The 27,692-nt window shown below is 51.3% G+C and overlaps 1 protein-coding gene across 1 annotated transcript in view; it reads left to right on the top strand.

Moving 5' to 3' along the window:
- Positions 1-26,545, top strand: part of SELP (selectin P) — a 35,361-nt gene extending 8,816 nt beyond the window's left edge. The window contains exons 3-16 of the mRNA XM_037035152.1: positions 75-461; positions 3,574-3,681; positions 4,054-4,239; positions 4,751-4,936; positions 7,934-8,119; positions 10,199-10,384; positions 13,449-13,634; positions 17,832-18,017; positions 18,824-19,033; positions 20,088-20,273; positions 21,105-21,224; positions 23,392-23,422; positions 25,696-25,751; positions 26,348-26,545. Of these exons, the coding sequence (XP_036891047.1) occupies positions 75-461; positions 3,574-3,681; positions 4,054-4,239; positions 4,751-4,936; positions 7,934-8,119; positions 10,199-10,384; positions 13,449-13,634; positions 17,832-18,017; positions 18,824-19,033; positions 20,088-20,273; positions 21,105-21,224; positions 23,392-23,422; positions 25,696-25,750 (2,213 nt within the window). The 3' untranslated portion in view covers position 25,751; positions 26,348-26,545. The remainder of the gene's footprint in view (positions 1-74; positions 462-3,573; positions 3,682-4,053; positions 4,240-4,750; positions 4,937-7,933; positions 8,120-10,198; positions 10,385-13,448; positions 13,635-17,831; positions 18,018-18,823; positions 19,034-20,087; positions 20,274-21,104; positions 21,225-23,391; positions 23,423-25,695; positions 25,752-26,347) is intronic.
- Positions 26,546-27,692: the final 1,147 nt, after the last annotated feature.

Here is a 27,692-nt window from a genome sequence, read left to right as displayed (position 1 = left end):
TGCCCTTCCCCTCGCAGCTGCCTCTGGCTAGACGCACTAACTCTCCTGGTCCCCCCTCCCTCTCCCTTACACAGAACTGATGAGCCAGAACGGAGCGGCGGCGTGGACCTATAACTACAGCGGCAGCGCCTACTCGTGGAATTCCTCCCGTTTATTCTGCCAGCGGTTCTTCACAGATTTAGTGGCCATCCAGAATAAAGACGAAATTGCTTACCTTAACGATTTCTTGCCTTACTACAAAGATTACTACTGGATCGGGATCCGGAAGATCAATAATCAATGGACCTGGGTGGGGACCAAAAAGACTCTCACCAAGGAGGCTGAGAACTGGGCGGACAACGAGCCCAACAACAAGAAGAACAACCAGGACTGCGTGGAGATCTACATCAAGAGCGCGTCGGCCCCCGGCAAGTGGAACGACGAGCCGTGCGGGAAGAGGAAGCGGGCGCTGTGCTATACAGGTACGGTCTTCTCTCCTCTGAGTTCTTCTGTTTAAAACAGAAAATGCCACCCCTGGTTCACGAGCACAGCCACCGAGTCAGTAACATGGAGTCGCAAAGTCAGGGATGCGAAAACGGAGTAAGCTGCCGGACCAAGCAGCGTTACTGAGCCCCTTGAAGAATAGAAGGTCAGGGTTAGAGAACACTGGACTTTCGGAACCAGAAGGCCAATTTAATATCATCTACCCCATCCTTCTTCTCAGGTTGCAGCTGACGAAGCAGGTGCTCAGAGAGTCTCCTAAAATGTATGCCCAGAGCTTTCTGGCACCACCATGCCCTAGAATAAGAGACAAGGAAAGTTGGGCGGGAACTCAGCCCTACCCCGAGGCGACGCAGCTGTAACTAACACCTACGGGACATCAGTATGCCCCAGGCGTTGTCATTAACTCACGTGTCATGAGACCATTTTTCACCCGTGGCAGCGGGTCCTAAGAGACCCTCATCGGTCACTCCCCCCATGACTCTTGTTTTGCTGAAGGAGGAAAAAGGCTCAAAGCCTTTAGGGAATCTGCCCGACGTTCTAAGCTCATGATGATGGAACCCCTTTGAGACTCACGTTGATTTCAAAGCTGGTCTTTTTGAGCCACACGGGCCACCACACTCTTCACTCTCCCTTCTTACGAGACAATCTGAGAACATGACCGAGGACCACAAGTACTTCATAGGTTCCCTTCCATGACAACGTATCTTCAGGTCTGTGGGGCTTTGGTGGGGGTTGGGAGATAAGGAAGGGAAGAGGGAACTGAAGACGAGACTATGTGAGTGTATTTGAGTCTCAGCTCTCTCAGTTCCGGACTGAGCAGACATGCATGACAGCTCGGTCTTCCCAGATCCACACACCCAGTGCCAGAATGGCCTCCGTCCTTCCGGTGTGGCTTCCCGGCCAGAGGAGTCCCTCTCGCCCTGCGTGGCATGTGGGCCCTGGGGCTGGTGTCCACAGTCCCGAGCTTCCTCCTTCATCAGTCACCTTATAGATGCCACGTTCTCCTGTGTATGTTCCAATGTCTTTAGATTATAAACAACCACCCCCCCGCAGTCCTCAACAATAGGAACAGAATACACAGTCTAGAATATTCCTTCCGCTTCCTCTTTCTCCTCACCCAAGCTTCCCCGCTGAGGGGAATCCCATCCATAAATGGGTCGTCTTGTAGTCAGGTCTCATTTTATAAATAACTTATTTGTTATTAAACAAATGGATGGCTGCTCTTCAAAGGCCAGGATGGACACCAGCAGGATATCTGCTCACGCACCAGCTCTCCCAGGCACTCCCTGCTGTGTACAGAGCTGGCCCGGTCTGACGGGCTCGGCTGCCGTGGCTTCCACTCCCCGCCCAGCCCCCGCACAATCCATACTGGCAAGATAGTCTTTCCTGATAAAAGGCATAACAGTTATAGGACTGAGAGGGGACTGAAAACGACTGGCATGAGTGCTACCACCCCTCTGCGCTGCAATAGCAGCAGACATCGCTGACTGGCACCGTTTTCCCTCAGTACAATTGCCTGCCCCCCCAACTACCACGGATTGGTATTTTGCCATGCAAGTGGGAAAAATGGAGAGAACCATCAGCTCTTTGTAGGAGACAGATGAGAATATATACATGCTACAATGAGAAATGAAGTTGGAATAATTCCATAAGTGTCAGGGTTTGTTAGGTCCCAGCATAGGCTTTCAAAAAACAAAAAGATTTACTCGTTGCATCATCATTAGTTTCTTTTCCAGAGATCCCAAAGAACAGACAAGTTACTAAGGGGACCGAAACCCTGAAAAGGAGTCAAGTCCCAAACATGGGCTGTTTTGTTGTTCCTGGGGTTCTGAGGTCCTGGGGAAGTCACAGTCAGAACAAAGTCTGTGTGTGCTGAGAGCATAGGGCAGGCAGGCAGTGCTCCTGCAAGGCCTGGGAGGGGGGTGGGGGTGTCAGAGTGCACAGCACGGACAACGGGGCCCCAGCCTCTCTCCACCAGCTCCTGCTGCCTCCTGCATCATCTCTACTTCGGACCTTTCCCAGTGCTTCACGGCAGCTTCACCGAACTCTCTGATTGCCATGGGCACTTCTGCAGAGCCTCGTACGGGTTGCAGAGACTCGAGGCATCTCAGAGTTGAGAGGAAACAGAGAGGTCATCGAGTTAGTCTTCTCTGTGACCTAGGGATTTCCTCTTATAATAGGAGCCAGAAATGGACCCAATGTGTGGCCAGGGCTTAGCGAACAGAAAACACCCCCAGAAAACAGTCTAGCCACAGACCTCACACCAGCTACCAAAAATACCAAGGAAGACATTCTCAGCGCTCAGACAGCATCTGTTCTAACACTCCCCCTCCCCCTACCACAGAGTGCGGGCACCCTCAAAGAGTTCCCTGCAGGAAGAAACTCTGGCCCATCACCCAGTGGCACAGACTCAGTGAGGAGGGCCGGGCAGCACACTCAGGCTCTGCACCATCTAAGCCTGGCCTGTTTAGACCTTTGAAACATCTCACAAAAGCAGTTGTCCTTTACCAAGAGCAGGCCTTAAAACTCTCACTTGGCCCTCGGCTCCTCTGCCCCGGGGCACTGGGCACAGGTCTGAAACAGACTGAAGGTGGAAGGGTTTGGGCCCTGACACTGGGCAGGTCCGGCTCCATGCAGGAACTCCCCTGAGGTCAGGAGTAGGCAGCCGAGCCAGGGTTGTGATCGTGTATGTGTGTGTGTGTGTGTGTGTGACCCCCAGCCTCCGCACCGTGACATCTGCCGTAGGGTGTCTGGAATAATAACCGCTGTGTGCAGTCTTGGTTGAAAAGGCACAGCCTATTTGGTACCACACAGAGGACTTCCCGTCTGTACTTCTGCCCATAGCTCGCTTGTCCCTCTGTGTCCACACACAGTAGTCCCTTCTTAAGCAATATGAAAGTGCTTGAACGGAGGCCAGACAAAGCCCTTCACGGGGGACCCGCTGGCTCTCCCAATGGCCCTGAGGTTGGGTGTCATTTCCCTAGCCCAGAGTCAACTGAGAGGGGCTGAGCCCCTGGCTTGGAGCAAGAACCCCGCTCTCCTCCGCACGTGCTGGGAAAGCCCAGCTCTGACCCCTCTGCACCCACGCAGCCTCCTGCCAGGACGCGGCCTGCAGCAGACACGGGGAGTGCATCGAGACCATCGGGAACTACACCTGCTCCTGCCACCCCGGCTTCTACGGACCAGACTGTGAATACGGTGAGGCCTCCGCTCTACTGATACCTTGGCGCTGGAGCTGTGCTTTCTCTACCGTCCGGCCCTCTGCCCTGCTCAGGTGTCCCTAGACATGCGCTCGGGACTAATGCCACTCTATTCCTAGAGAGAACATTTTCCATACAATCTCAAGAGATAAAGGGGGAAATGTAAAGGCAGCAAAGCTAGGCAAATATTATACCACTGAAAGAATGGGTGTTTCCCAAGATGCACCCCTTACAAAGGAAGGAAGAGGACCAGGCGGGGTGAGAAGCCTGGAGGGACAGGGTTAAGAGTGTTATTCAGTAGTTGCAGCTTCCAGCAAAGCTGACCTTGCCTTTAAGCCTGCAATAAAAAGGTCCTTATCTTGTCCCACAGTCAGGGAGTGCGGGGCCCTGGAGCTCCCTCAACGTGTGCTCATGAACTGTAGTCACCCCCTGGGAGACTTCTCCTTCAACTCACGGTGTAGCTTCCGCTGTGCCGAAGGGTACACCGTGGACGGAGCCCGCGAGCTGGAGTGTTTGGCTTCTGGAAACTGGTCAAACAAGCCCCCGGACTGTGTAGGTATGTAGATCCTATGCCTTCCGCCTTTACCGACAACTTGAACTTGAGAGGGGAGAATGAGCTTTCTGCATTAAGTAGAATGGCTAATAATGAGGACCTACAATCAATGAGGAATTCTGGTTACTGCTATTACCCATCAGCCGGAGTGGCATGAGTCTTGGTTTTCATGGTGTTTTGTCCCCATAGAGTGAGATGATCAGCTTGAGACTTGATTCTCACGCAAAAACACTGCAAAGGGTCCTGTCTCCCTTTGTTGATTATGAAATGAATGGAGTCCAGTGAGGAGGACTTGGGGATGAGTATTGTTAATTTGATCATTCGGCCTTGCTGTTCTAAAAAAGTAAATGAAAAACAAGGGTGCTTGGATCTTTCCAAACAGCTAACAAAAATACCACCTAAGCCACCAAGCCCATCACCCCGCCTGTCCCTTTGGGAAGGCACCTAGCTGCTGCAGCGTCCTCGGCTTCCCAGGTGCTCACACCATGACCGGTGCTTGTCTGCTTGTTTCCAGCCACCCCGTGCCCACCCCTGCGGCCCCCCCAGCGAGGCAGCATGCGCTGCCTGCACGCTGCAGATGCGCACCCTCGCCAATCCAGCTGCAGCTTCAGCTGTGAAGAGGGCTCCGTCTTAGTTGGGCCTGAGCTGGTGCAGTGCACAGCCTCGGGGGTGTGGACGGCCTTGCCCCCCGTGTGCAGAGGTGAGTTGCCGGCCGCGGGGCACGCCCAATGTCCACCGCACCCAGTGCCGGCTGGGGCCATGGGTGACCCTGGCCAGCTCCAGAGAAGCAGGCCCACGTGGCCACAGCCTGACTGTCCTTCCACCTCCCCCTCAGCACGTAGCTACAGCCAAGGGCAGGAGCCGAGTGCTGGGCTCTAGAAAACTAAGAGGCTGATTTTACTGGACGTATAACTTAAGAAAATCTTCCCTTCCCCCAAACTCACAGCCCCCAGGTAGGGTCAGAATGATCTCATTCATAGATTTCACCTGAGTGGGGAAAAGGTCGCATCCACACGTGTAGACAGACACCAGAAGGCCTCCTGGGACAGGTGTGTAAAGGTGGAGGGAAGAGAGAACAGTGGAGTCTGTGATTTTTAAGAGGTTCGGCTCGCCCTGCGGGCCGGCGTTCTGCATCCGGACCAACACTAGGCCCTCCTAACCCTCATGGCTTCCTACCCTGCCAGCCTTCCCTCGAGAGCCTCTGTGTGGCTCTCTGGCCGTGGGCATGGTCTTTCTCCCTCCTCAGACCAATCTCTCTGGCCGTGGGCATTCTCTCCAGCTACGCAATGTCAGCTCCTGGAGACCCCAACAAAGGAACTGAGGACGGTGCTCACGCCTGGGCTGCCTTTCCACATGGTTCCAGCTGTAAATTCAAGTGTGACCTGGCTGTCCAAAGAGGGGCTGGCACACACTTCGGGGCGCTGGCTCCGGCCTGTGGACCACACCCTTGCCAGCCTGTGAGGGTAGGATGTTCCTCCGGCAGCCCCTGTACACCCAGGAGGGAGTCGCGGCACAGTGGGAGGGTCGCCTCCTCTAGGCTCGATGCTGGGCAAGCTGCTCCACCTTCAGGAGGCATGGTTTTCTCATCTGCGAAATGAGCTAAGACTTGCAAGGGGCTTTTGTGAGGGTGATATATACAATTCAACGGCAGCTATGAAGTGCCTCGCATAGAGCATAGGTCAATCTTAGCTTCTGCCTCTTTTTCTCCCCCTGGCCCTGCTGGCATATACAGGGGACAATGTCCTGTGCTTGACAGGGAATCAGAGCAGTGGCTATCAGACCAAAAAAAGAAAAAAAAGAGGTGACTCATTGTGGCCCTTGAAGGTGGCCTGTGGCAGAGGGACAAAGGGACACTGAGTTGGAAAGAGGCTGTGATGCGATGCCAGGCAGTTAACTAACACCACAGAGGCGAGTTCTGTGCAAGAGCCGCTCCCCCCCTCCATTATAGGGCAGGAAGGAAGAGAGGGGCAGCAGAAAATTGAAGGCCGCCTTAGTGAATTCCTATGAGACCTTGGTACAAGCCCAGCTCCGCTGCTGTCCGGATAGGAGACTCTAGGGAAGTCATTTAAACTTGCTGGACCCCACTGTCCTTATCTGTAATGTGAGGGAAAAACACTTTGGTTCTCACATGTGAAAACCAGATGTCTAAGCCCAGGGTGTAAGGGTGGTTCTTTAAAAAAAAAAACAAAAAACTAGGAATAGCCGGCCTAGAGATGAAATGCTTTATCAGGGAAGAGCATGAGGAAACCAGACTTCTCAGAACAAAGGTCCTTCGGGACTTCACTGTGCTCAGGATGTCACTCATTTGGCAGCTGAAGTTGATGAGGGTGACACCCTGTATTCCGGAGACGAAGCCCCTCAGGACCACTTGATGGGGCGAGGTAACACAGTGCCCACAACAGGCTGTGCTATTCCAGCTTTCCCTGAAAATTCCAGCCAGTTCTGTATCTCCTCTTCCATAAATGATGCCAACACACGCTTCAGGAGCAGCTTAGCTGCACCAGGCGCTGCAAGGCTCTGAGATACGACCAAGAGTGACCGGCTCCAGGCTCCAGGAGACTGTGCTCCGAGGGGCAGAATACACTAGTAGATGAGCAGTGCAGGAGCAGGGGCCGTGGGAGCACGGAGGTGGCAGTGTGGTTCCCACCCCTGAGCTGGGGCGGGCAGAGAAGGTCCTTAGAGAAAGTGAAGTCTAAGCTGAGATTTGATGGGGGGGCTCCGCCTGGATGAGAATAAGTCTGCCAAGACGTGATCTGCTTGGGGAGGAAAGGTGGGCGATCTCTCAAAGGAGAAGGGCCAAGAGCCTTTTCCTCAATGGGCTTTTACTGGGTTTGTTTTGCACAGGAATACAGGTAAAGCTCAGTAATCGTTGTCAGGCAGTAAGGATCAAACAATAGATAACATTCGAAGAACTATGCGGGCTTATTCTCAGTCAGGGTCTGTTAGCTAAAGGGCTACAAAACTTTGGGAAACAAACTCATTTCCTGCTTGGACCCTTATCAGAGAACTGAGAGCATCCTTAGCAAAGCAGGTATCACAGGGTTTTTTGTATTCTTTCTTAGGCCTGATAGCCCCAGGGAACCCGCCCTTTCCAGCACAGGGCTGCACTGCCCTCTGTCATTGTTTCAGGCTTCAGTCAGGCAGGGGAAGTAAGGCAGCTAAGACATTAGGAGACTTCTTGCAGACCGAATGAGGACTCAGGCTATGTCAAAGCCGAGGGGTGAGAGTTCATCACCTCCTTTTGCTATAGCCCCCCAAGTCTTTCCCTGGGGTCCCCATGATCATGCCTGTCTTAGGTCGTCCCTCCCTTGAGGAATCTTACCCATCTTTGGGTAACCAATCATACACTGGGGGCCGGGCAGGGTGAAGTAAAAGGGGCCGAGGCAGCACCCCTACCAGGGAGATAAGCTTTGTCTCCTTAGTGGCTTATGGTCCCACGGTCCCTCACTCAGCCTTAGCCATGGTAGGGTTACAGCTTCTGAAACCAGGCAGGGCGGTTCCCAACGACTAGAAAAGCACGTGAGTGACCTAGGCAAAGGGTGGCATGGGGCAGTGTTCTGGGCAGTTTGCCTTTGGAAAAGCGGGTCTGGACATCCTGACCACGTGGTTAGAAAGATATAGCCTCTCTCAGGGGGTCTTCGGAGAAAGAACTGAGCCATCCATTACCCAGTCTCAGACTGTGATGTTCTCCTTTCAGCCATTGCCTGTGAGCCACTGGAGAGTCCCGCCCATGGAAGTATGGCCTGCTCTCCATCCTCGAGACCATTTCAGCACAACACCAGCTGCAGCTTCCACTGTGCTGACGGCTTCGTGCTGAGCGGAGCTGACACAGTTCAGTGTGCTGGCGTGGGACAGTGGACAGCGCCAGCCCCAGTCTGTCAAGGTACTATGACATCAAACAAAACATTCCTTCTGTACCACTCAGCCTGTTAAAGGCATCAGTGTCTGCATTTAGCATGGTCATTCATTTATTCATCAGACACTCATGAAAAGCCTACTGTGGGCCAAGCCCATTGTGCTGGGCACCAGGGAGGACATGAGGAGCAAAGCCCGTAGTAGGCACAACGGGTTCATTACACATGTTGATTGACACTTAGAGACTCAATGGGTTGGCACGAAGGAGACCGGTAGGGAGGAAGGAATGGGGCACGAAGAACAGTGTGGGATGGTGGGGGAATCATGGACAAGGCCTGTAGTCTAGTTCTGCCACGTCCTGGCAACTCGCTTTGGTCTCTTAGAGGCTCAGTGTCTTCCTTAAGACAGGTGAGCTGTTACTGGCCTTCCTTGCCTGCCTCACTAGTGCTTGTCCATGAACGCACAAAAGCCAGCTTAAGACTGTGATGAGCTTCACGAATGCTGGCACTGGGACCACTGGGAAATCCACATGAGTCCGAGTCTGATATAAAAATAAGGCAGTGGTTTAAAACCAGTGTCCTGAAACGAGATTAGTGCACCCATGTGTACAGCACACCATCGCAGTTAGAATGTGGAAGCCACCCAGTGCCCAGCGGCAGATGGATGAGTAAACAGAACATGGTACAAACATATGATGCAATAGTATTCTGCCTTAAAATGGAAAAAATTCAGACACACGCCCCAACATGAATGAACTTCAAAAACATTAGACTGAGGGAAATAGCACGTCGCAGAAGGACAAATACTGTACGATTCCACGTACAAGAGGTACTTGGGGTCATCAGGGTCATAGACAGACGGTAGAAGGGTCATTGCCAGGGGCTGGGAAAACAGTAAACAGGTGATTACTACGTGGTTGGTATGGCATGTCAGTTTAAGAGTATGAAAATTGTTTTGGAGCCGAACGGCAGTTATGGGCAGTAGGAATGTACTGAATACCCCTGACTGGGTAAGTGGTAAAGGGTAAGTTACACTTTATGTGTATTTTACCCCAATGAGAATTGGGAGAAAAAAAGAGGCAGTGGGGAAATAGCTGACCATGCGCTATGGAGGGGAGGCCGATGAGAGCAGCGAGATGCACAGCAGACACGCTGTCTGAAAGACATGGACATGAGAGCCCATGGATGTGCCTCAGGGGGCGGGCTCTTAAGGGCTCACGGCAGCCAGCCTGGTCTCCAGGCGGGTGAACCGCCCAGGAGAGACAGCTGGGTGTTCTCACAGGCATCCACAGAGGTGGCCCTAAGAGGCCCCGTGGTAAGCCTCCCCAGGGTTTCTATTCCGACAGCCACGGTCTGCACCTGGTGCCCGGCTCCGATGGCATCCCTGCTGTCTGTCACCACCGTTGCTGCTGCAGCTGCTGCTGCGGCCTCTGATAAGGGTCCCAGCAGACAGGACGTGCTGAGCACTTGAGTCTAACTCCCTGAGGCAGCTACAATCCTCATTCCCAATTTGAAGATAAGGCTTCACACACCCAGAATCTGAGTGTGCTCTCTGTGTATGACCATCTACTGTACATGACCGAAGCAGTGGTGCATGAGGTCATACAATTTACATTCTGCTTCCTGACTTAACATCACGTCATAAGTCACTTTCCATAGCTTTTCAAGGTGAACGATATCATTTTTAGTGACCCTCAGTATCCCCCTCATGGACCCACCATAATTTATTTTCAGCCTCTGATTAGTGGCATTTACATTTGTTCTCAACATGTTGCTCTTGTAAATAATGTCATAATAAAAAAATCAATGAATTGATTTATTTTGTATGCATGTTGATTATGCTTAGCATAGATGCTTAGATCCAAAAGTATGATATTTTGAAATTATGCATACGTATCACCAAAATGTTTAACAATGGCTTGGCATTTTCCTCCTAAAACCCTCCATGTGCCGTTGTGATTAAATGACACTTTCCTCATCCTCCGGGTTAAGCATGCCAAATTCCGAATCCCTGTTCTCGGCACTCGGTCGGGTTAAGGGGTGGGATCCGTGATAGCCTGTGTACCGCTGTTTCCTGCTCCCTCATTCCCTCCTTTCCTCACCCTCAGCTTCGCAGTGCCAGAGTCTGCAGGCTCCGAACAGGGCCCGGATGAACTGCACCCACCGCTTTGGTGCCTTTCAGTACCAGTCCGCCTGCAGCTTCACCTGTGGCGAAGGCTCACTCCTGGTGGGAGCAAGCCAGCTCCAGTGCTTGGCTACTGGGAACTGGAGTGCGCATCTTCCAGAGTGCCAAGGTCAGATGCATTCTTCCCAGCTTCTCGGAAATGAATTGCAGGCTGTGTTTAAAAGAATCTGTTTTAGAGGTGGGGACTGTGTAGCACCCAGAGGCTGAGATGGACTGAAAACTGGACGAACACTTTCATCCCTAACACAGTGATTCAGACCATAGATGCCCCCAGGGGCTGGGCAGGCAGTACAAGAGGCAGGGTGCTGGGCAATGCGCAAAGGGAATGGTCCCCGCCAACCACTCACCAGGGCTTTCGGCAGCAACTGCGACAGCCGTTGTGAACCAGGTGAACTGTGCTTGCTTGGCTAAAACTAGCACTTGGAAAGAAGGCCAGAGAACAAAAGTAGCCCAAGGATGGCCATCCCAAGGCTGACCTTTACCCCTAGGTAATGGCTGGCAGTTTACCCCTTGGAAGTCTTTTGGTGGAAAGGGGAGGGGCAAAAATTTACAGGCGCCTGGCTGCAAACATCCTCCAATCTGGCACAAGGTTGCAGAAATGTACTTAGGATAAAGTGAAGAGACAGAAGAGAGGGAGAAATTAATCCATAAATACAAGGTGACAAAATGTTAAGAATTTTAAAAGTGCGCATTCAGCGTAAGCACGCCCATCTGTATTGTACTTGGTATGAAACTAAGCCGACATGTTCCGTCAATATCATGCCGAATACAGCTGGTTGTGACCATCTGTGTTTGGGGGCTGAAGGACAGGTGTATGCTTCTATAGTCCCCCTTCCTCTTTCCACCTAATGTATCCAGTTTTTAGTTTTATATATGGCAAACACTGCTTTTAAAAAAAGCAATGTTTACATTCATAAAAGCTACAGATAGGAAACCAGAGAAAATAAAACCCCCTAAAGTATGCCCACCTTAAAATAGACACTTAGCATTCTCACAAATTCTTCCAGTAATTTCCCTATCCACATTTCCCCCCATGCAATTAGCATTTTTATGATACTTGTACAATTTAAAAAATAAAGTCGAACAAGTAGAATACTAGATGGCTCTGAACTGTTTGCCTTTGCACGAGCTTTCAACAGCTGAGTGAGAGCAGGCAGGTACATGTTTTTAATGGAGAGGAAACCACTTGTGCTTCAGGTCACACACCAGCATGTACACACACACCCACCCACACACACATACTGCCGTCAAGCTAGGGCAATGGCAAACAAGTGGAAGAACGAATGAGTGAATGAATGAATGAAAGGACCCAGCAGCTCTGGATGGCACTCCCCACCCCCAGGCACAGGGAGCACGCCAGCCACGGGAGCTGGGTGGCTGCACGTCCCCAGCTGGGTCTGGAGGGGCCAGGGTACGGCTTGTGACCTTGCCCCTCACCTCTCCTGGCTACCATGCAGCCTGGACATGTCATGAGGTCCACACAGCTTTGGGGAAGAACTGGGAGTCCCCAAAGAGGGTTCCGCAGTGATTGGAAGTCTTCCGGGCCACCCTGGGCTGTGCAGGGCAGATTACCGCTCATTGCCCCATACTGTCCTGCGTGGGGGCGTTTCACAGCGAGGAGGCTGGCATGCACCGCGGCTTCCTGTGACCTTCCAGTTCCCTTCTGCTTTTGGTTCTTTGTTTACTCTGAACTTTCTCCTCTGGTTGCTGGGTGAGCATTCAGGGCAATACCCACATGTGGGCTGGGCAGGACGGTACCAGGAGGCTTGCAATCTACTAGCTGTTGTAACACTTCTGAGTGTTATCAATTTCCCTTTTCACTGCCCCTCCCACCCCTGTGCACCCGCCCCGGCTGTTGGGAGGCCACAGAAGAACTGGAAACAGGCTCCCTCTTTGTCTTTACAGATTATAGGCTGCTCGACCTTCTCCTCTCCTTCTCATCCCCCCACACTCCCCCCAACACACACATATGCCCTGAATGCACAGACTTTTCAAGAAGCAGGGAAAAATGAGGTCTTTGGACAAGTTGATCAGATTAGGGGCGCTGTAGTTAAACAGGGGAAGTGATGAAGGGAAGAGAAAGGTACAAAAAATGTTCTAGAAACCTCAAGTACTTCAAGTCAGTGGCTGGAGAATGCTCTCAGATTCAGCCACACTACTGCTGTCTCTGGTCCAAAGCCACACACCGCTCACTCGGGTCAAACAGGGAAGAAGAAACACCCTAAGCTGTGGGTTTCTCAGTCTTCATTTTTTTGGCCATCAACGTGTCGCCAGCTATGAGCCTTTGCATGCAGCATCTCTATTTTGGGTCCCTGGGAAAACCCTGGGGCCTATGGAATGCTGTTCTCCACCTTTCAAAGGTAAAGATCGAGGCTCAGAGGGGTTATGTGACTTGCCAGAACTCATAGAGCATGATCTTCAACCCAAGCAAGTCCCCTAATACCTCAAACTCTACGTGCATAAAACTGTGACAAAAAAAAAAAGTGAAATCTAATGTAACCTCTTTGTACAAGTAACCAAGCAGGTCATTTGAGACTGGTCGCTGCGGGGTGAGTGAGGCTGGTGGAAGCCATTTGCAGATGGGCATTGACATTAATGTCCATGATTTTTAAATTCCATTTTAATATATTTTTAAAATAATTTCTTATTTTTATATAGCTAAAGGTCCCTGCAAGGTGAGGAATGACCACTTTCCCATTTCACAGATGAGGCAACTAAGGCTCAGAATGTGTGTTGTCCAGGCACTTTGCTAATGAGTAGCAGAGGCAGGATCTTTCTGCTCCTGGGTTGGGGCAAGGCCATTTGGAAGGCGAGGAACGTATTCTACTCCGCTTTCCGATTTCCAGGCACTTGTCCTTGTTTTCTGGCAAGGCCAGGAGGTCCTGAAGAAAGTGCTAAGGGAGCAGCCACTTCCAGCCCTAACACGAGCAACTGACGTGAGCTGCCCCCCTGTCTTCACAGACAAAGCACCGGGGTGTCGGCCAGCTGGCAGCCCCTGCTGTGTTCCGTGCCCTCTAATGGGAGATACAGCACCGTGGAATTCAGGCAACCCTTTCGGACCGGACGCTGCCCGAGTGTGTGAGGGCACACACACACACACACACACACAGAGGTGTCGGGCTCCCGAGTTCTAAAACAGCCTCTTCTCTCCTCCTCTGCCTCGCCCCCTTTAGTCATTACCTGCATGCCACTGCCAAGCCCTCAGAACGGAACAGTGACCTGTGACCAACCTCTGGGACGTTCCACTTACAAGTCTACTTGTCAATTCACCTGTGATGAGGGATTCTCCCTGGCAGGACCAGAAAGACTGGATTGCACTCCATCTGGACACTGGACAGGTTTCCCACCAACGTGTGAAGGTAGGATCGCCGGTCTGTGAGTTCTTAAGGCTTCTCAGGCAATGCTACGGAGTGGGACGCATATAAAACCGTCTTAAGCCACAGAAAACACAGCCTCCCCAAGGTGTGGTGATCTCGGCCGAAAGGAACGGCCCTCCCCCGCTCTCTCTTTCTGTCCTTGTGGTAATAACTTCAGTGGACAGTTGCACAGCTTTTTAAAGTGTCCCCATGTCTTGGTGGCATTTGACGGTTACCACAGTTCGGAAATAACGAGGGAAGGCAGTATCATCTCCGTCTTAGAGATGAGGGAACAGGGCCGGAGAGGGACAGCAGCTTGTCACCGCTCACCCCGCAGGAGAATGCCAAAGCTCAGCCACGTCACGGGGACTCTCCTTCCTTGCAAAGGCTTTTTCTACCACACTCTCCACTCTCTTATTCCCGCACTGGCCTCTCCTAGGCCCAGCCGGGTGCCTGAGCCACGGGAGGGTCTCGGTCTGAGTATCGTGTGTTCTTTCCTCCCTCCATGTCTGTGAGGGTTATAAATTCCAGGAGGGCAGGAGCCGCACCCTCTTCATCCTCGTATCCACTGCAGCATCTAGATAGAGAAGGTGGCTGTGTGACAAATGTCTGTGGAATTGGAGTTTATTGTTTACTGGTAAAATGGATTCGAGCACAAACCCTACTGACAGCGACATTAGTGACATTGTCAAAAGCAGGTCTCATCTGTCTTTTGTTTCCCCCCAACATCTGGCTGACGCAGTGCCTAGTATACAGTATATTCTAGAATGGAAACTTACTGAATTAATTAACTCATAGGTCATGGTTACCTTCGGAAGGTACCATCGTACCAATTTATTGTTCAGCGTATGCACTGATAACGAGAGCAGCAGTGAACATCCATCGCCTGTGTAGTAAGCACCAGCTATTTCACATGCATGGCCACACACAATCCACACGAGAATCTTTAACACGGTTATTCTTATCCCCATCTTAACGATGAAGAAACTGAGGCGTTGAGAGAGTAAATAGCAGGCAAAGGACACGCAGCTAGGAGACATGGTGCCAGCATCCCAAGCCAGGTCTAGTTTGCCGAGCAAGCTAGTGTTTCCACAGCTACCCTACACTGCCACCTAGTGGCAGTTGCTTATAAATGTCTCCTTTTTCACTCTCCAGGCCATGGTTGTAACTGTTGAAATGAACTTTGGAAACAGCAGTGCCTGGTGACCAGATGAGGGAACATGTTGATAGGAATGTATTGTTAGCATTATATGAAATGCAGCTAAAATATCGTTTATTCTTTCTGGTGGAACGAACACTAGATTACTATCCAAAGAGCACCATCATTCTTCTTCGAAGTCATATGCCATTTTAGGAAGTCATATCACACCCTCAGGCGGCAGTTTTCTTGATTAGGAAAGGAGAGGAGGGGACTGCCTGATCTCTGGGGTCTCCCCCCACCCCCCAACCCCTGGCCAAGAATCCTGCAGGTCAAAGGACATAAAATGCTACCACCTGCTGTCAGAAGGACACACTGCAAGCTGCCAGGGGACCCTGGAACATTCACGGGTGACAGAGTTAGGTCATCATCATTTGCTTACTTCTCACTCATTTATTTATTCCATCAGCATTGATCTTGAACTCCATTTTCCCACATTCTGTTTTAAGGCCAAACAATAAAAAAAAAAAACCTGTGAGAATTAGCTCACTGAAGTTTTAAATCATACACGCAGCCAACATGGTTGTTGTATCTGGAAACTCTGAAGCCCCCGCACCCCCCTCCCCACACGCACACTCCTTTCGGCCCCCCTTTCTCCACAGGAAGAGACACTGCCTCCCACCCTGCGGCCCTAGCCCCGCCCAGCATCTGGAATCAGCCCCGCCCCGGGCAGCCCCTCCAGCCAGCCAGGGAATTGTCGCCTGTGTCTGAGCCTGACCTTGAGCTCTCTCTGGCTTTTATACCTGTATTTCTTCCTCGTTCTGCAAATTCATTCCAGAGATTTTCCCACACAGTCCTTCCTCTCCCATTTGCCAGAGTCCAGGAACATGCCACCCTCCAGCACTGACCCGATTTTCCCACAGCATTCACAGCACCCTAGGGTGCATCAGAGGGACTTGGGGCCACCAAGTGGGCAGAGGTGGAGTGACCAGTGGGGAAATGAGTCCCCTCAGGCAGGAAAACCTGCTCCCTTACACGATTCAAAGCTAAATTCTTAACATTATTTAGAGGCCTTGGGTGGAACCAGGATAACTGTTCCATGAGAGGGTCCAGAGACTTTCACACATATGGGAGGGTGTATTCAAAACCTCGCAGGAAGAGACTGACAAAGTCAAGACCAAAGCCGTATCCCCAAGCAGACTGAATACTGCAATAGTCCTCCCGTGTACACCATGGGTCACTTGTAAAATGGTAACTCCTCTTGGTTCTTTTCAAACCAGGTAAGAGGAACTTGTTCGAAGGCTCAGTACCTTGTGCTCAGAAACTTACTAGTTCACTTGGCAAATACTTTCAGAAGCCCTGCTCTGCACCAGGCCCCGGTCCCTGGAGCACGGTATTGAGACGGGCTGATGGGGACCCTGTTCTCGGGCACCTGATGTCGTGCATTTTCTTGGGCTTAAATGTGAAATCCTGGTGGATTCTGCAAAAGTTATCTGAAAATGTTCACAGGTGATTTAACCTCTATGACCTACACCAATAAATATATTGAGTAAATGTTTGGTAAGAGGGACTGATCTGCCAGACACGGGTTTATCGGTTACCGGAAAATCCAAGGGCACTAAAGCTGAAACTCAGTATGTGGCCGTGGCGAGTGCAGTGGATTCACACAGTCAGGACACACAGGTCTCCGGCGAACAGCCTGTCACCGAAACACAAGAGAGCAAACACACAAAAGTCAAATATATCATTTTTCCATGGAGTAGCACATAGGATTTCAAGAGGTGTTTTTTGTTTTTGTTTTTTAAGCAAGAAAGCTCAGCAAGACGGGCCTTACATGAGCAAGGCATTTTTTTTTTCAGAATAGCCTTGGATTTAGAGAATCGTCACTCAGTTTGCCAATGGCCCAGTATTTGTTGCTAAATAACAATCTTCTGTGAGAGAATGTAATGAGGAGAAAGACATAATGCTGAGAGAAATACATAACTACAATAATTCATAAAAGCAACTTTGAGCCCTGGACAGCGATTTTAAGTTGGTTGGGTGTCATCCCATAACCAAAGGTAGTGGGTTCGATTCCCAGTCAGGGAACATGCCTAGGTTGTGGGTCCATTTCCCATTCCGGGCAGCGGCAACCAGTTGATGTTTCTCTCTCTTTTTCTCTTAAAAAAAAAAGTCCTCCGGCGAGGCTTGAAAACAAGCTCAATTTTTGTGGCAATTGGTTGGTGAATTAACATTTCAGGTCTTCATCTACTTGACCAATGGCTGCCCACTTGAAATCCTGTGGTGCAAATTGTGGGCCACGTGAGGACTCCAGGTTTCAGGAGCTCTGTGTCCCGTAGAAGTGGGAAGAAAAGACACGTGACACGCGTCCAAACCAAAAGCTGATGTGCTCAGAGGGGACCTCGGGCTGTGGTGGTCAGCAGAGGCTCTGACTGAGCTGTGGTCAGCTGGGTCCCTGAGGCAGAAAGGCATGTGGGGCGGTGCGAGCCAAGAACCAGAGGCGACAGCACACGAGGCCCATTCCGGGAACCCCCGGGGGCCGACTGAGCCTCGGCAGGAGGCTCTGAGCCCTCCCATGCCATGGAGCTGCGGTGCAAAGAAACCCCCTGAGATCCGAGTGGAGGAAACCACTCAGAACAGATGGGGTTTCAGATGTGCAGAACTTGTGGGGACAGTGAGCTTATCTAAGAGGAAGCCCCCTCGGCAGGAGGGAGGGCAAGAGGGAAATCCTGGACTGCACCCCCTGCAGACAGGATGGGGGGAGCCGAGGGAGGCTCTGCGGCTCTGGAGGAGGTGTGCAGGGAGGAAATGAAACTGGGTTCTTGAGTGGACTGCTTCGGCCTCGGACTGCTTCATCGTTGTGACTTCTGCCCATGCCCCGCTCTGTGAGCCCACCCGCCCTGCTCCTCCTGCCCCCGTGTGGAATACCTGCTGCCCAGCCAAACCCCTGGCAGAGCAGGGGCTCAATCAATATTTGTGGAGCACCTGAGTGAATGAGCTGGTGCACAACAAAGTCTCTGAATAAACTTGCAGATGTTGACGTTCTTGATTTGCTTCTCCAGCCATCCGGTGCCCGGGATTACCTGCCCCAGAGCGGGGGAGGCTGGACTGCTCTGACACTCATGGAGAATTCAGTGTCGGCTCCACCTGCAGTTTCTCCTGTCGCGAGGGCTTTCGGCTGGAGGGGTCTAACAGTGTTAAATGCGAAGCTTCCGGGAGATGGACGGCACCTCCACCGACCTGTGAAGGTAAGGTAACGGGCGTTCGCTGGGACAGCCCTCCTGGCAGTTTCTTCCGCAGTGACGCAGTGGTCACAAACCCTGGCAGAGCTCTCTCCCTGTGACAGGTCTGCATCGTGTTACTGTTTTTGTGAAGGCACCACTTCTTCTTCTAGGGCACCGAGATTTCAGATCTATAAACGCGTAAGGAGCAGCAGGACTTTTTTGTACTTGTGAATAAGAGATTCGTTGATCCTTGAGCAGAGATTTTCTTTCGTAATTTTGGCTTCTTTCTCAAAGAGCTGTATTGGGTCGATGGACTGGTCTCCATTGCCTCATTGCCAAGACAGAGCACAGGGGTGGAGTGACTCACCCCGCTCTTCCGATCAAGGGATGGGAGCGTGGACACCATCTTCCTCCCGCATGTCATGTTGATGGCGGAGCCAGTGGCGTCACTCATGCCTCACATTTCATGCTGACCTTTGGCCTGAGGACACCACCCCCTCCCAACGAGACAGGGTGGGCAGGCAGTTGGCCCACACACCTTTGGCTTTCTACTAAATTTCCTGTGTCTCCACACCAACTCTCCTTTTTTTTTAAACACTGGTGACATCACTCTTCCAGTTTCTTGTTCTAGCCTGGGGAATCCTCTCCAAGGACACTTGCAAATACTTTTCCGCTCCTCGTTTTCCATACCTATGATGAGCAGTTTTCCTTCACTACCTTAAGGAGCTACGGCTAGAGCCCCCTTTTGTATGAAGGAGGGGAAGGCAGTTATTCCAGGACAGTCTTAGGCCATTTTAGGCTCTGCAAACGGAGACGTTTTCTCATGGCAGGCACTGCAGCCGCTCCTACGTCGGCGGTGCGATGCCCGGCCCTCGCCATGCCGGAGCAGGGCACCATGTCCTGCAGACACCGCCTGGGAGCCTTCGGGTCGAACACCACCTGTTCCTTCGGATGCAGAGCCGGGTTCACACTCAGGGGAGAGCACGTGCTCCGATGCAGGCCGTCAGGACAATGGACAGCAGTGACACCCGCCTGCACAGGTACCGAGAGCTGGGCAGGCCGTTCTGATGCTGACTTCCAGCCGGCGCTCAGCTACTTCCTGCACCTGCCCGCTGAAATCTCGCCCGGCCCCAAGGACCGCTTTGAGTGTCCGTTCCCTCACACCAGTCCCAGTTAGAAGTCACCTGTGGCAAGCGCATCACTTCCCCCCTTCCTCTCGTCACAAGCTACCACCCTGCTACTCACAGACCTAAAGGAGGGAACATGCGTAAATGTCTAAAAATGTGTTAGGACAACAGGCATGCTACACATACACCAGGTACCTGAATGACAACATATAAGCTGCAATTCTGGGAATTATGTGACAGTGTGAACATGCCGTGTTTCCGTGACGTGAACCTAAATAATAAGACACACCATGCATGGCACCTCCCAACGGGCTGTCACCCCACACACGAAGCACAAAACATGTCATTTCATCTTTCTGCCCGCCCCCCCCCCCACAGCCCAGCACAGTGCTTTGCAAATGTCCCTACTGCTCACTGTTTATTTGAATTTCATTTAATTTCTTGAGCTTCAGCTTCCTATTCACAAATTAGGATGCGTAACTTGAAGTTCCTGGAAAAAAAATAGTTTCAAGAGAGTGGTGGTCTCTACCTCTTCCAACCTTCCTGAGTCCAGTGGTGCTTGAATGCTTACTAAATATTTTAACAATTTTTAATATTTAATAACACATGTGGACATGCCAGGTAAGTGCCAACTGTGATACCATTTAGACAATAGCATTTTTGAGAAGTGAAACTACAGTGTTTTTGTAGCAAGGCTGATGGATCCGTTAGCAGGTGTGTGTTGGGGGCTGCTCTGTGCCCACCCAGCTCTTCAGCTCTCATCGTCCGTGTGGTAATCCCGGTGCCTGTGTGACGCTGGGGGCACCAGCATGCGTGTCGGGAGGGCCTCGTCTCCTCTGGGCCCTCGTGCAGTCTGTCTCCCCTGCCGCAAAGCTAGCCACGTTGCCGAGGAAACCAGGGTCTCTTTCACCTTCATTGTGCATGTTTGTTTTTCCTGAATTCTTTTTTTTTTTTTCTTTTCCTGCAGCTGTCAAATGCTCCGAGCTGCCCATGGTGGAAACACTACTGATGAACTGCTCAAACCCTTGGGGACAGTTCAGCTATGGGTCAACCTGCACCTTCCACTGTCCAGAAGGACAACTGCTTAACGGCTCGGCGAGGACAGCATGCCAACACACAGGCCAGTGGTCCACAGCCATGCCCACCTGCCAAGGTATGGTGATGCTGTGGTTCAGGAAGGCACACTGATGCGGAGAAGAGTGAAATCGGTGTTTCTTCTCTGTGTGTTTCTGTGGGTCTCACTTTCCGTCATTGGGTTTTCCCTGCATTTAATGAATGTTTCACAATGAATCAATGAGGCAATTTCTTTCCTTATACAGAGCAGAAGGGACTAAAATCAATGACTTTGTGTAGACAATGGCCACTTCTTCACAGCTGAGATTTATGAAATGAGTCCTTTCATTTCTTTATAATCTGGGGGTGGTAATACACCTTGAAGTTTCAAATTGTTTTTAAACTGTCTACGGTCTTGCCACCCTGAACCACGTGACCTCATCTCAAATTGTTTTAAATTGAAGGTTATTTTATGCAGATTCCTAATTCATCTCGGGAGAACTTTATCACATATTTCTAAAAACTGAAAATACCACAGATCTCCCTTAATTAAGCTCCATCTGTTTATAAGCTTTATTTCATCCATCCATCCTTTAAAAAAATTTTTTTCTCTACAGCTTATCATGACTAATGTTCATTCTATAGCTATATTTTTGATTACAACAAAAGTTACCCACGGTTTCCTTTATCTGCCCGAACTTCTATTCCTTATGTCTACCATTTAATCATTTAATTCCTTTTATTACATCCTTACCCTGACTCCTTTGAAAATTGCGTTTGATATTTAAGCATCGGGGATAAAAGGTGGTTTATGGCTTCCAAAGTGACCCTACTTGCTCTCACCTCTCAGAATTCATGGGACCCTTCGGGGAAGACGGCCTTTTGCACAGCACACTTCTAAGTCTTGCACGCGTGTGTGTTTGCTTTGCAGGGGGGCCCCTGACTGTCCAGGAAACTCTGACTTACTTTGGGGGCGCCGTGGCCTCTGCAACAGGCTTGGCAATAGGTGGGACCCTCCTGGCTCTGCTAAGAAGGCGTTGCAGATCGAAAGGTAAATAGGAAAGAGTCTTCTTTTCTCCTTCTTTTGTGCGATGGGGGTGGGTGGTGGGGTGGGGCCAAGAAAGCGGCAACTTCAGCCGTTCAAGGTTGAAAACATTTGCATCAGAAGAAAACAGGGCCTAGCGAAGTGCTCTTGTGAGCTGACTGCCTGGGGGAACCCCCCTTTTTAGAAATGAAGAACTTGATACAAATACAGGTCCTCACATAGGGGAGCTGAAAACTGGGCTTGGAAACCTGAATTCTTCAGCATTCCGCCCCTCCAGAGGCACACTGGCATTCGGGGCCTCTGATCTGCTGTGTAGAGGGTGGGCCCCAGAATGATGGTCCCTGGTGACCCAGCAGGAGAGCTGGCCGAGGGAAACCGTGCAGGTAGCACTGGGCTAGGACAAGCACGAAACCCGAGTGTCACTGGAATGCAAAACAGAGGGGTCCCACCCAGACTGATGGGTCAGAAAGGGTCTTTAAAGGCTTAACTTTGAAGATTAAAGAAGAATTTGGCCATGGAGGGGACAGAAGTAGAAACAGCGTTCCGGCCAGGGAATGAGGCAGGAAAAGACTTAAGAGGCTGAACCCGCTGGGGAAGTGCTGTGTTCAGCAGTTTGGTGCATCTAGATGGTGGGGGAGGGGAGACATGAAGCTATGGGGACAGAGAGCTCTGCCCTCTTCCCGCCCTGGGGGTGGAGAGCTAATCGGGTGTGTGTGCTCGTGGACACTCAAGGACACTCGTGGACACTTGTGAAGCTAATGCAGGGCTGACACAGGGAGGGGGACCCAAGGGACGGAAGACTCTCTCAGGGAAACCGTGTTTATCAGACTCTTCTACAAAAACCAGCTCTGGCCTAGGAAACTACGAAGGGAACCATTTCTTCAGGGTCAGAACGCCCTTTCTCTGCCTCGGAGGCTTAGCCTGTCCCTAAGTTCAGAAACTTCTTTTGATAAGCAAATGAGGCTCTTCCTTGGAGGAAAGCGACCAGGGGCATCGGAGGAGTCTGAGCGCTCAACTCCAGGTCACCGGTAGTAGCGGCTCTGTCTGCAGTTGTCCTCAGCTAAAGAGTTCCCACTCCCAGTCTCAACCACTCTCACGCTCCCTCAGGCCACATGGCTGTCACTGTGTTGAAGCTCATTTTCTAAAGTCCCTCCATGTACTTCCTGTGCGCAGGTGAGTGGGACAATAGACAAAGAGCCACGCTATTTAAAAACCAGAGACCCCACCCAGTCCCTCCGTGCAGTGACCGGGCTCACTTAGGCAAACCGCGTGGGGACCAAACTCTTCCTGCATATTCCCCAGGTTCTTCCTCAAGTTTGGAGACATTTCTAGGGAACCCTCTGAACCAGGGAGAGGGACCCGCAGCCACTCATTCCCCAATAATCTTTTTTAAAAAGATAAATTTATTTGTGAGAACTTTCCCTTGACCTGTCCCCACTTGATTTTAAACTTTCTAGGATTCTGTGGTCAAAGAACAGGACGAGGCTGCCTACCATATTCTCTTTCTAATTCGGAATGCACTTCATTATCACATTAAAGGCTCAGTAATGCTCTGGACTAAATATACTAAGTCATCTTCATTTGACCTAATGTTTAAAAACCCTTTAGCCATGAGATGCTTCAACCGACAGGCTTGCTGCCGAGTCTTAAGTTTCCACGGTCAGAGTTCACGGTCAGGGTTAAGACAGGAGGCCCCTATTTACGTGTGTTACCAGGGAGGGGGGACTGTCACGGTTGCGTTGAGGTGGGCTCATTTATGTAACTAACTTGCCACCTGATGGCTCAGGGAGGGTGACACAGGATGAACGAGAGGGGACCGACCACGAGTGCCAAGGAGATGGGGTTTGAGGGCCAGCGATCTCAACAACCACCAAAACCAGTCAAGGGGCTGAAGGCGGACAGGCACCAGGCACGGGAGGGGAGGTGGTGACTGACAGGGAAGAGGAGGAAGATGAGGGCCCTGGAGCCACGTGGGCAAATGTGTGGTTTTAGCCTAAAACAGGCAGGTCCCACCCCTCAGGGAGACACGGTTCCCAATCCGCCCCTTCTAATGAGTCCGTCTGATAATCAGTCCGCCGGCTGGCTTTCCCCAGTGACTCCCATCACGGATGACCTTCCCCCTTCACCTTGTTTTCTTCTTTTAAACCAATCATTTGTGTCCTGCTTATTTCAGATGATGGGAGAAGCCCCTTGAACCCTCAGAGGTAAGAAGGAGATGTTTTATGACCGAGTTAATTTTTCTAGTCCGACTTCCTAATCCACCATAACAGGTCAGAATGAGTATATGTAACACTCCCTCCTTGTGACAAAGCTTTTGAATTCTGAATTAAAGCACACGGATAATATACCCTAACTACACAAGCTTTTAAAAACCAGTCGGCATCATAACTACAGTTGTTGCATTCACCAACCGCGAGAACAAATGTCGGAGACTTTCGGGGTTCCAAAGATGTTACTTTATTGGCCAAGTTTAACCTGCGCAGGGGCGAACCCTCCAAAGTGTCCGGAGACAGGGTGCCCGCAGGGGCTGCAAACGGGAGTCGCGCCAAACGCTTACAGGCTTAGGGTCTTAAGGAGGCGTGCAAGCAAGCTGGATACAGAAGCAGATGTGGCAGTTAGCGGTTGGCTCAGGGGCACAATAGGGTCACTGATTATTGGTGAGTTAACTCGTGCACTGGCTCGTGCTCCTTTACTTGATTGGTCAGTTGAGCTCGTGCACAGGGGTAAAATTTCCCTCCCTAGTAACTGTCCAGATGGCTATCTGCCTGACTAACCTTGTTGCTCTTACACCACATCCTGGAACACACCCCGCTCTTCGGGTGTGTCCCGGAGCCTCTTTGCGTTAGTTAGTAAAACACCTTTTGCTTCCTTACAGCTATGTTCTGGCTAGTTCCCCTTTGCCCTCAACACAGTGTGAAGGAGAAACAGCAGGCATAACTGCTAGAGCTGGGGTGCTGGGTACCCCAGTGGACGCCGAGAGGCCGTCCAGGCATACACCTTCGGGGGGACCACCAGGGAGGCCCGGCCGCAGAGGACGGCAGACAGGAGGTTGTAAGAGGGGCCCAAAAGGCTCCAGAGTTGTTGCCAACCTGATTTTTAAAATGACAGACAACTGGTAAAAAGTTGGAATAAAACCGGTTAAAATTTCCCTTCAAGTCACATGGCAGTGGCATTTTAGAAGATACAAAAAACAAAACAAAAAAACCCCCCACTATTTCTATGTAAAGCAGTGACGTTCAGGGCTCAGAGGTTTTTGCCTACACAAATATTACGTACGTATTCTGAAGGTGGACGGAGTGTAGGACGATTCTTTTGCTTCCTGTGCGTATCAGGATATCCCGGGTCCTGGTCCCTGCCTCTCAGTGTCAACAGATTTCTTGATCATCACGAAAATTTAAAAATGCCTCGAGGGGGCACTACCACCACACTTTGAACACCACTGCCAGGTGATCCAGAATCAAGGCTGGGGATGTGGGAAGGATTTCNACATCCTGGAACACACCCCGCTCTTCGGGTGTGTCCCGGAGCCTCTTTGCATTAGTTAGTAAAACACCTTTTGCTTCCTTACAGCTATGTTCTGGCTAGTTCCCCTTTGCCTTCAACACAGTGTGAAGGAGAAACAGCAGGCATAACTGCTAGAACTGGGGTGCTGGGTACCCCAGTGGACGCCGAGAGGCCGTCCAGGCATACACCTTCGGGGGGACCACCAGGGAGGCCCGGCCGCAGAGGACGGCAGACAGGAGGTTGTAAGAGGGGCCCAAAAGGCTCCAGAGTTGTTGCCAACCTGATTTTTAAAATGACAGACAACTGGTAAAAAGTTGGAATAAAACCGGTTAAAATTTCCCTTCAAGTCACGTGGCAGTGGCATTTTAGAAGATACAAAAAACAAAACAAAAACCCCCCCCACTATTTCTATGTAAAGCAGTGACGTTCAGGGCTCAGAGGTTTTTGCCTACACGAATATTACGTACGTATTCTGAAGGTGGACGGAGTGTAGGACGATTCTTTTGCTTCCTGTGCATATCAGGATATCCCGGGTCCTGGTCCCTGCCTCTCAGTGTCAACAGATTTCTTGATCATCACGAAAATTTAAAAGTGCCTCGAGGGGGCACTACTACCACACTTTGAACACCACTGCCAGGTGATCCGGAATCAAGGCTGGGGATGTGAGAAGGATTTCTTCTCACCATAAGAACCTGCAGCCCTGCAGGGGCATAGCAGGCATTCCGTACCCATGGCGACAGCCACAGGTTCGCCTGGGTATGACGAAGTGCAGCGCTGACTTCCCAGAGCAGTTAAGTGGGGTCTAGAAAACCTCACTGGCATTTCTCCTCTCCCCCCAACCCCCGACCCCCCCGCTGTGAGAGCAGAATTCCAGGGGTGGGCACTAACCCACAGCCTGGAGTAACTATATGCTAGACTGTGGTCAGGAGCTAAGCACTGTACGGCCGGTCACCATTGCGTTTCTGTTCTTTAGCCAACTGGGCACATACGGAGTTTTTACGAATGCTGCCTTCGACCCGAGCCCTTAAGGTAAGTTACCTGCGATGACCTTTTTAAAGGGAATAGAACAGTAGGGGGAAGGGGAAGATTTTAAAGCTTGACTTTTCTTCATATAATCGTGAGTTAAATTTTACATGTGTATTAAAATGTCAAGCCATGAAGGAGATTGCGTTGGCCCAGGGGACAGGTATGGCAGTGGAGCGACAACAGAAAGTAGGTCCATGCGAGGGTTTCCATCTCTTCCAGGGCAGCCACGGTCTAGTGAGACGTCACTTATGTCAGGATGGGTGGCATGCCCTCTCATGACCCCTGGGTGGTGTGGACACAGTGGCTTGATAGCCAGACGTCTTGACCGCTGGGAGCACTTTACAAACTTTCCCGGAGCCAATGCCCTGTGTCCGCCTGCCGGGCAAACGGAAATAGCCTGGTCCCTTCTCTCTCCCAAATGGCTCGGTGGGGAGCTGGGTCTCTTGCGAAAAGTAGCCTAGGTGGCAGAAAATCTGGAATCCAGAAAGATTAAATTGGGCCTCAGGGAACAGATATGATGAGAGCTTTCTTTCTTTCTTTTGTTTATTTGTGGGGGGGGTGAATGTAATTATTTTAATTTATTTTGGTTCGTTTTCAAGTACTCGTCCTTCTCCTGGTCACCCGGCCTCAGAAGGTCCCTGTGGTTGAACGCCAGGCTTCCTGCTGAACTTGACGAACTGGAGTGTGTTTGCTGCAGTTTTCTGTAAATACTTGTGAGCGAAGGACATGGCACTTCCTCGGGATCCGCTCTGGGCCAGAGCGGAGGGCCTGTGCCCCGGGCCCACACTCCCCTCCCACCCCCACTCCTGCTCCACCTCTCCCCTGCCTCCAGCACAAGCCTCCGCAGCCAGCGGGCCGCGGCCTGTGGGCTTTGCTCTGGCTGTCGCTGGGAATACCAATTAGCCGAAGACTGGAGCATCTGAGTCACCAGAAGACCACACTGTGGAGACGTGAAAGCGCATCTTTATTTTGGGGATGGAGGGAGGCATCCTGCACTTTTTTGGAAGTCAGGACGGGTGTCTCTGGCCGGAGGAAATGTCCGTAGGTCTCAGGGGTCTCCAGTGCGGCTGTTGGTGGCGCCTCTTAGACCGCTGCTGCGGAGGCTTCCAAGGGAACGCTGCGGGAGACTGAAGATGAAGACAGGAAGGCACAGGCCACTGCCCCTGGTCCCCCCCACTTGTCCCTGTCCCCCAGAGACGATCCTCAGACTTGTGATTACCAGGCTTCCCCCCAAATGCCACGTTCTATCATCTGATGTTTCGTTCGGTGAGGTCTGTGCCCATCACTTAGTTTACCTCGATGTAATTCAGAGCCACCACTGTCCCCTCCGCCATCTGACCCTTTGACCAGTCAGGAAGTATATGCCGTACCACCTCCCCACAAGGAGAAAACCGGAGAAGCACCGAGGGTCTTCATCACCGGAACGTTCTCCAGGGAAGAACGGCATGGTTCACACACTCTTTAAATCGCAGTTTCAATCAATCGGTTGTTGGAAGTCGCACGGCCGTCATCTGGAGCCAATCGCAGGTAGAGAGGCAAACGATGCCACTCTCTGGTCTCCGTGACATGGGAGGCAGTGGACATGGACATGTCACGCAGACTGAATGACACACAGGCAAACGTGCAAATAAAAATGGTGAAGCCGTCTAATTCAAGGTCACAAGAATTTTGCTAGAACTTCGGTAGCAGGTTTGGGATTGGGGGACACGGTGCTCCGGTACACTGTCGCTAGTCTCCCCGATGGCCAACCATGTAGGGTCGGTCTCACAGGACAGCGGTTCTTAGCCTCGTCTCCGGAGTCTGAATCACACTTTGCAGAAGCTCCCCCAGAGCCTGATATTTCAGACACAGAGGGGTGTTCTGCTCCTGAGCAGCTTACAGTGTAGNCGTGACATGGGAGGCAGTGGACATGGACATGTCACGCAGACTGAACGACACACAGGC

The sequence above is a fragment of the Sturnira hondurensis genome, unplaced genomic scaffold (genome assembly GCF_014824575.4).
Source record: "Sturnira hondurensis isolate 20B ecotype Veracruz unplaced genomic scaffold, ASM1482457v3 Scaffold0022215, whole genome shotgun sequence".
NCBI classification, from domain to species: domain Eukaryota; kingdom Metazoa; phylum Chordata; class Mammalia; order Chiroptera; family Phyllostomidae; genus Sturnira; species Sturnira hondurensis.
This window is presented reverse-complemented; position numbering and strand designations above follow the sequence as displayed.